Source organism: Vidua chalybeata, chromosome 15 (assembly GCF_026979565.1).
Source record: "Vidua chalybeata isolate OUT-0048 chromosome 15, bVidCha1 merged haplotype, whole genome shotgun sequence".
Taxonomy (NCBI): Eukaryota; Metazoa; Chordata; class Aves; order Passeriformes; family Viduidae; genus Vidua; species Vidua chalybeata.
The window spans coordinates 14,815,419-14,823,581 of NC_071544.1; the positions used below are offsets into that span (position 1 = coordinate 14,815,419).

The window sequence follows — 8,163 nt, forward strand, 5'->3', positions numbered from 1 at the left end:
GAGCCACGCTGGAAATGGGGTATCCCTTGCCAATGAAGCTGAGATTTCTCCCTCTCAAACACCTCCTTGAATTGCTCTTGGCATTGGCTTTTTCCTGTTCAGCTAATTAAAAATCTGTCTTTGAGTCATAAGCCCCCATTAGTAATAATTTGCTTTGCACTTCTCCAGTGATTTATGGCTGAGATATCAAAGTGCTTTAGAAACATTAATTAATCCTTCTAATCCCCGAGGGACTGATCCACTCTCTGCAATGCACCACTGGTGGTGTAACTGTGGGAAATCCCCAGGGTTTACTCCCAACTGCAGGCAGGGAGAGGGGAAGGGAGCAGCGTCCGACCCAGCAGCTCATTTCAGCTGCTGTCTGCAATCAGAGATGTGCAGTCAAAACAGCAGCACTGGATCTGCAGCCATGAGCAAGCCCAAGGCACAGGCAAGCTCTGTGCGCTCTCCACAGCAATCCCTGCTCCCATTCCTGCCTGCCCGGGGAGGGAAGGGGAGTTGCAGCACCCCAGCTCTGCTCTGTGGATCACACCAGGAAAGGTGTGTGTGGATCAAAGCCATCCTCACCCAGAGGTGGCTTCAGAAGAGAGTTTCACCCTGCAAGTGGCAGCAGCAGGGTCATTAATCAAAGCCACAGTGCTGCTAACTGTATTTCCCTTGCTGTCCTGCCCATTTCTCCAATCTTGGTTCTTTGTACAGCGTTGCTTTATCACAGGAGTGCAGACCCAGGGCTGACCCCCACGCCTGGGACAGGGCCCCAGTCCTTGCTGGAGATAAGGATTATTTCCTCCATTGGTTTGGGAAGGCTTTCATCCTTGCGCCCTCCAATGAGCCAGTTGCCACCTGGTGTTGTCCCCGTACTTTGAATGTTGTCACCACAGCACTGCAGGGTGGAGCTGGCTGTGTGGTGTGGTGCCAGGCGTGGGAAAAGGTATAAAGGTCCCAGCAGAGTGCCAGAGACAGGATCTCTGAGACACTGAGGAGTGTCCTGGTTTCTCTCTGCTGTGCTCAGTAAAACATCACCTCGACCATGAAGGTAGCTGGTGTTCTCCTGCTCCTCTCCCTGGCACTCTTCTTCTACCAAGGTGAGTCCAGCATTTTGCCCAGGAGCTATTTCCTCTCCTTGCTAAAGCTCCCAGGTCTGCCACATGGGAAGGTGAGTGTGGGAAGAGACCAGCTGGTGCTGGGACCTTGCTGTGGCCCTGAGCAGGGAATGCTGCAATGGCCAATGTGCATTAAACCTGTACCTGCCTGTGAGCAAACCTAAAGCAAGGCTTTGAAAGGGTGCACTTGCTCCCAAAAACGAACGGACCTGCTGGGCCGACACTCTTTCTTCAGGGGTAGGATTTGTCCTGTAACTGCTGATTTCTAGGACAGTGTGATCCTTTCAGAGTGAATAGGTGCTATTCTGGTTTTAAAAAAGCAAATCCAAGAAGACAGGAAATGAATCTATGCAAGGGAAAATGCAGCTCTCACTACCAAAGCCAATGTTTAAGCCAACTGTGTTTTCAAAATCCCATATGGTGCAGAGGGATGAGAACATGAGCTGTTGCTGCTCCTCAGGTCCTGCTTTAGTGGGCTCATTCCAAACAGGAGGGTGCTTCTGAAGCAGGTCCTCTGTCATCCTGTTTACTGCACAGAGGCTGCCATTGCAGGGCTGTCTGAGCACAAAATCTGGGCTCATTTCAGATGAACTGAGTATGTAGTGAGCTGCAGCTCCTGGGTCTGGACCAGTGCTAACCCAAAGTAAAATCCTTGAAATATTAAACAGTGTGGCTACCAGCTCCATGGCTACCAGCTCCTCAGCACCAAAATGTTTCACTGCTACTGGGCCGTGCTGGTTGTTCATACAGATGTAGGATAAATCCTCCATGTAGATGAGTTCTGGGTTTATAAAAAGCCCAGGATCTTCTTCTCAGTTCTGCCTTGTGCCAAAAAAATTCAGGTTGTTTTTCAAAACACACCCACCGTGTGTTCCACCCGTGTGATCCCAGCTACCAGCTCAAGGCCAACTTCTCCATGGAGAAGCCCACCAAAGTCATGGCTTGATCCCACCAGCTTTGATGTGAGACCTCAGGGTCTCCTTCTCGTAGAGACTTTCAACAACTTATCTTTTGCTGTGCTTGCTTGTGGTAAAAACAGAATAACAGTAGAAAAATCACCCTGGATTTACTCCAGCACCCGTCCAGTGCCAGCAGGAGTTTCTCAGGTACTCATGAACATGTGGTGAGACAGGACAAAAGCCACCTTCTCTCCCTGACAGCTGGTGGGTGACATCTCTAGAGGTGCATTTTGCCTTGGCAGGGCCTTGCACCATTACAGTGATTCTGCCAGGGGAACTGGGGTGACACAGCAGGGAGGATAAATGTGGGCACCCCAAGGGAAAAAATTATTTTCTAGGACAAAGGTGTTTGAGTGAAGACATACAATCCTCAGCCTAAACTGTCTTTATTCTGTTCCCCTTGAAAGCAGCCCAAGTCATGGGTGCTAAGATGTCTTCTCTCCCTCTCTCTCTGTCTCTCTCTCCTCTTTCTCTAGGAAATGCTGAGATGGATGCAGCTGCTTTCAGAGGAACAGAGGTGAAGATTCCTGTTTTACATAGCACAAGTGAGGCAGCACTAACCCAAACACTGGGGAGACACCATTGCTAAATACAGTGAAGCAGAGTGGGTTGACAGCCCAAAAATGCCAGTGCCTGGGAACCCCCTTCCACCTGCGGTGCCACAGCAAAATCCCAGTGATGATACTGGTTTTCCACTGCATTTCCCCCAAACACTTAAAGAAAAGTTCCTAAAAAGCCAAAAATTGCTGTTACCTGCCAAGAAAGTCAGGAGTCCCCTTAGTCTCTGGCTTGCGAGTGTGAGGACAGGTATTGCTGTGGCATAAAAATAAAAACTGGGAAGAACGTGCTCAGGCAGTGCCCATGGAGCACTATTTACACTGTTGCTCCCAGGGGTGTGCAGCAGTGCCAGGTGGAGTTCAGCTGGCCAAGGGACACGGTGGCAGATGGTCCCAGTGTTTCTGAGAGCTCACAGCAGAGTTCTGAGGATGGGTTATGAAGATAGACAAAATGTGCACCTCTCTGGGAAAGCAAAGCTCCTCTGGTAAATTGAGAACAGGCTTAACATTTTCAAAATTAACCTTTTGCATCTCCAGCCATCTTGTGAGAATTTCAACCTGAGAAGAGGGTGCACAAGGGAGTTTGACCCCATCTGTGGCACAGATAACCTCCTGTACAGCAACGAGTGCCTGCTGTGCCTTCACAACCTGTGAGTATCTGGAACTGCTGCAAGTCTAAATGCCACACAGAGGAGGGCTACCACATATATCTGGGATTTCCTAGAAAGAAAGCTGTTTGCACGCAGCTGGGTGGAGCTTGGGCAGTGAGCCCAGCACATCTGGCAGGGATCTGGCCTCCCGCACAGCTGCTCTGAGCACGTGGACTCCAGCTGAGGAACGGGCCCGCTGTGTGTGGCTCGCAGCACACACGCTGCCCACAAGCAAAAATCTCCCCATACCTGCAGCTGCCAAGCAGCAGCAAGAGCTGGCTGGCATCCAGGATCTCAGACAAATGGCAAAGTCCTCGAAGTCTGCCCAGATCTAGCACACGGGCTGAAGAATATTTTTCCAGATGACCTCAGATATGTGGTGGCTGAGGAAAAGCTGTTTTTTCACCCCAGAAATTTATAGCTGAGCTCTGCTTTCTGTCTTCTCTGCTTATGAAAGGACACAATTTGCTCTGGGTATTTTTAAGAATGAGTTTTATATTTAATCTGTGGTGATGCCAGATTGCACTCTTCTAGCAGAAGGCCAGGTCCAAATGCTAAGGGTGTCTCTGGCAAGACTTGATACATTTAGCTGGCTTGGGCCCTAGATAATTTAAAATATATTTATACATTGGAAGCACTCTGTGTCAGACAAGTGAAGGAATTACTTCCAACTCAATGCTATTAAGTGGTTCAAAAATCTCTTTTGGGAAGATTGAGTCTTATCTGGAGCCAGATGCCCCAGTCTGCAGGGCTAAGGGAGCTTCACCCTTGACTTCACTTGGTGTAGGAAGGGATTTTTGGTGATCAGGTTCACAGGCCCATCTGCCATCAGCAGAGACATTTGTAGCAGCAGCTCAAGTCCAGCTTTTCTGTCTCTGGATGCGTGGGTTTGTGGAGCCAAATTCTGCTTTCAGGAGCATCGCCTCCCTGCTAACTCTGCAGGAACAAGGAACAGAATCCGTATCACCAGGGAAAAAAAAAGAGCCTGGATAAATATTGTCAGTTGGGTTGTCCCCTCTTTGCTTCATTAACCCAGGCTGCTGCCACATATTCTGCTCCTGGCCTGCTCAAATGCTGGTTCACCTTTCAGGGCTGAGTATGATGCAGTCAGGCAGAGAGAGGCCGAGTGGGATCTCCTCAGCAAAGGCACCACAGTTAATGACCCGGCACGGCCTGGCAGGGTGGTAATGACCCTGCTGGAAGCCAGCAGCCCAGCACCAGCTGTCCCTGTATTGTGCAACAGATGGGGGTGGGAGGTTCATCAGACGCAACATCATTAGGGCTTTGGCCAGGGACCAAGAGCGGGGTAAAGTGAGCGAGGAAGGCTCCACAGTCAGCTGTGCAAAGTGGCATCCAGGATGCTCCATCTCCCCAGAGCAGAGCTTCACAGGGGATAGGAGCTCACAAGAAGGGAAATTGGGGTACAAGAAAGGGAAGGACCGAGCTGGTGGTGTATTCAGAGCCGGGCAGGAGTCAGAAGAGGGGTGGGATGGATGAGAAGCTGGTGCTGCATCCGCCTTGTGTTGACAGGCGCTGCATTCCCAGAGCTCCTAAAACTCCTGCTGGTGCAAGCTCCGGGCAGCTGCAACTGGAAATGTGCTGCTCCTGTGGGTCACAGCCCTGAGCCTTGCAGCTCCCCTGTTCTGTTCCCAAGTGATGGAATTCTGAGGTTAGGAACAGCCTTTTGGTCTCCTGGCCAGGGCCATCTGGGCTCTGAAGCTGCCTGGTGCCAAATGTCTTGGGGGAGAGATAAACGGAGTGTCCTCATCTATAAAGCCTTGGTCCATGGGGAGAATTCAGCCAGGAGGCAGGATGAAGTGTCATTTGCAGTTTTGTGTGTGTAACTGGCCTGACAAGAGCTGGAAGCCTGCAAGGAGTCAGGGAATAACTGAGCATCTGGCAGGTCCCTGTGGCAGCAGTGTCTCACTTGTCGCCTTTGGTCACTTCACTGTGACCAGCATGCAAAATGTTTTTTGCAAAAGGCAAATTATTTTACCAGCATTTCTCTAATGCACCTGAGAAATGGATCTGTCTTTTCAAAGAGGAGAACATCATGATTCCATGTGAAAATGGAACAATTCAGAGGAATCATGTCCACTACTGGGCAAAAAGAAGAAAATAGTTTTTTAAAGGTACCTTTTTAATATTTTCCTCACTTTTGCTGCAGAAGCAATCGGGAAGGGAGGCTGGGAGCAGGCCAAACCCAAGTGAGACACAGTGGCAGTCTTTTGTTTCTAAAAACCTACAAAACAAAATCATAACCTTTATTGTCTGCAGTCAGACAGGCATTAGAGGTGTCTCAATGCTGTCCTGCAGCACAGAGGTGAATTATCCTGCCAGGAAGTGTCAGAAAGAACTCTTGAGCTTATTGGAATTAATTAACACATGTCCATGGTAACCCTGAACTCCCTGTCAAGAATATGTGGCCTTGCTTGCTGTGAATAACACTTAGATGATGATTTAAGAAGCATTTTCCTTTCTTTCTGCCTTTCTCCTCTGAGCCAGGCTCTGCTGTGTCTCAGGGACCCGAGGGCAGCCCCCCAACATTTTTAACCTCTCTTGCAGGCAAAGAAGCGACAACGTGCGCATCAAGAACAGAGGAATGTGCCAAACTCCCCGCAACAACTTTGCTTAAACTAAGATGAGCGATGAGAGCACAAAGCTGTCCCCTCACCTGCTGAAACCCCAATAAAATGGAAGCATCGACAAATCTTGTGTTGGGATTTCTTACACACACAGCAATCCCCTTTCCCCAACACTTAGAGCACCTTCCTGAAAAATGTGGTCTGCTCTGGTGATGCCTGTAAAGAGCTGTGAGCAAATTACTGACAGAGCACCAGGGAGAAGGCTGGGACGTGCCCAAGGAGAGAGCCCAGCTCTGGCATAACAGGGAGGCTCTTTTTTTGCATCAAGAATTTTGTTTTCCTTTCCTACACTTCCAGTGTTCAAGCAATAGATTTTTAGCATTCTCATGTCCTGCAATTGCATTAGCTAAATACAGAGCACTAAAGCCCTTGCTCCACAGCCTTTGCCAGGAGAAAGAACCCAACAAGTCATCTCCATGTTGACTCATCTCCAGCCTTGTCCATATGCCAGTGCCCCATGACATGGTCCCTGTGCACCAAGAGCCTCACACTTATCCTGCAGGTCACAGCTACCCAGTGCCTCAGAAAACCGAAAAGCTTCAATTTTTCCATGAAAAATTCTATTTTCCCCCCCTCTACTGACTTTGTTGAGCTTTGCTGCTGACACTGACGACCTGGCCCGAGGGCAGTGGGCTGGCAGGATGGGAGATGCCTTTCCCAGAAGGACTTGAAGGTGCTGGTGGATGAGAGGCTGGACATGAGCCAGCAGTGTGCACTCACAGCCTGGAAACCAGCCTTGTCCTGGGCTGCATCCAAAGCAGTGCGGGCAGCAGGATGAGGGAGGGGACTCGGGCCCTCTGCTCTGATGAGACCCTCCTGCAGTGCTGCACCCAGCTCTGGGGTTCTCAACATAAGAAAAACTTGGGCCTGTTGGAGCAAGTCCAGAGGAGGCCGTGAAGACACTCCAAGGGCTGGATCACCTCTGCTACAGAGACAGGCTGAGAGAGCTGGGAATGCTCAGCCTGGAGAAGAGAAAGCTTCTGGGAGAATTTAGAGCCCATTCCAGTGTCTCAAGGGGCACTGAGAGAGACTTTTTACAGGGGCTTGGAGTGACGGATCAAGAGGGGATGGCTTCAAACTGACAGAGGGCGGGGTTAGGTTAAATATTAGGAAGAAGATTTTTACCGTGAAGGTGGTGAGAAAGTGGAATAGGCTGCTCAGAGAAGTCGTGGATACCCCATCCCCGGAAACATTCAAGATCAGGCCGGAGGCAGTTCTGAGCAACCTGGTCTCGTTGAAGATGTCCCTGCCCACGGCAGGGGGGTTGGACCAGATGCCCTCCAAAGGTCGCTCCCGACGCGCCCGTTCCGTGGTTCCGCGGTTGTGCGCGGCGCGGGCAGGGCGCGGAGTGCGGGTCCTGGATGGAGCGCGGGAGGAGCTTTCGGCACTGGAGGCCGCTGTTGCTCTGCCGCAGCCGGTGCCGCTGCCGGAGCCGAGCCCGCAGCTGGATCCGGCAGCTGGATCCCGCAGCTGGATCCCGCAGCTGGCGGGAGGCGGCGGGGGATGCGCGGCCGGCCGGGCGGGGAGCGGCGCTGGCCCCGCGGGTGCGCAGCGGGCGGGCGGTGCTGCCCCTGCCAGCCCTGCCGGGAGGCTGGAAGCCGCTCAGCTGGGGTAGCCGAGGCGCTCGGCCTCGCCACGTCCCTGTTCCTCACGCCCCGGGACCCACGGGCAGGTCTGGGGGATGCTCCACCCAGGGGGCTGCAAGGACAAGAGTGGCCCCGGCGGGCGTGCCCTGCGCTGGAGGGATGTGTCAGTGTCTGCCTGGCGCTGGCACAGCACTGCCAGCTGCTCCCTGGAGAGCCGGGCACTCCCCTGCTTGTGCCAAAGGGCTGTCGTGAGTCAGCCCAAAACAGCCTGGGACAGAGCATTTGGAGCTGGGGATCAAACCCTCGTGGGGTTCCCTATGATTCATGGCCCTTCAGTAAATGACTGTTCGTATTTGGGGCAAACCCAGTGCTTTGTTCTTAGGAAATCCTGGACTTCATTGTGGGTAGAAAGATGACTTTTCTTTATGAAGTGGCTGAAACAAACACATACACAGAAAAAAAAAAATAAAAAAAGAGATCCAGCTGAGAGCTCCAGTGCTCGTTTCAAATTTCAAATGCGGCCAGATGCAGCTGGAGGGGGGAAGCACAGGCTCCTCAGATCTGCCAAAGAGTGTCTGCAGTCAAGGGAGATGATGAAAAACGACTCACTTTGCCCACATGTAAAATTAATGCATTAAAGGTGGTAGTCACAAATAGGCTTGG

The 8,163-nt window shown here is 51.4% G+C and overlaps 1 protein-coding gene across 1 annotated transcript; it reads left to right on the top strand.

Annotated features, from left to right (window-relative positions):
* The first annotated feature begins 1,022 nt into the window (after positions 1–1,022).
* On the top strand, positions 1,023–5,922 carry LOC128795727 (pancreatic secretory trypsin inhibitor-like). Its single transcript, XM_053956746.1, has 4 exons — positions 1,023–1,085; positions 2,539–2,579; positions 3,157–3,269; positions 5,835–5,922. Exons 1-4 carry the CDS (start codon positions 1,031–1,033, stop codon positions 5,902–5,904), a joined length of 279 nt encoding a protein of 92 aa, XP_053812721.1. The 5' UTR covers positions 1,023–1,030; the 3' UTR covers positions 5,905–5,922.
* The last annotated feature ends 2,241 nt before the right edge of the window (positions 5,923–8,163 follow it).

Coding starts and splice junctions, on each gene's coding strand:
- LOC128795727 (XM_053956746.1), top strand. CDS start 1,031: ATGAAGGTAGCTGGTGTTCTCCTGCTCCTCTCCCTGGCACTCTTCTTC. Junction 2,580..3,156: donor CTGCTTTCAGAGGAACAGAG/GTGAAGATTCCT, acceptor TTGCATCTCCAG/CCATCTTGTGAGAATTTCAA. Junction 3,270..5,834: donor CTGCTGTGCCTTCACAACCT/GTGAGTATCTGG, acceptor CCTCTCTTGCAG/GCAAAGAAGCGACAACGTGC.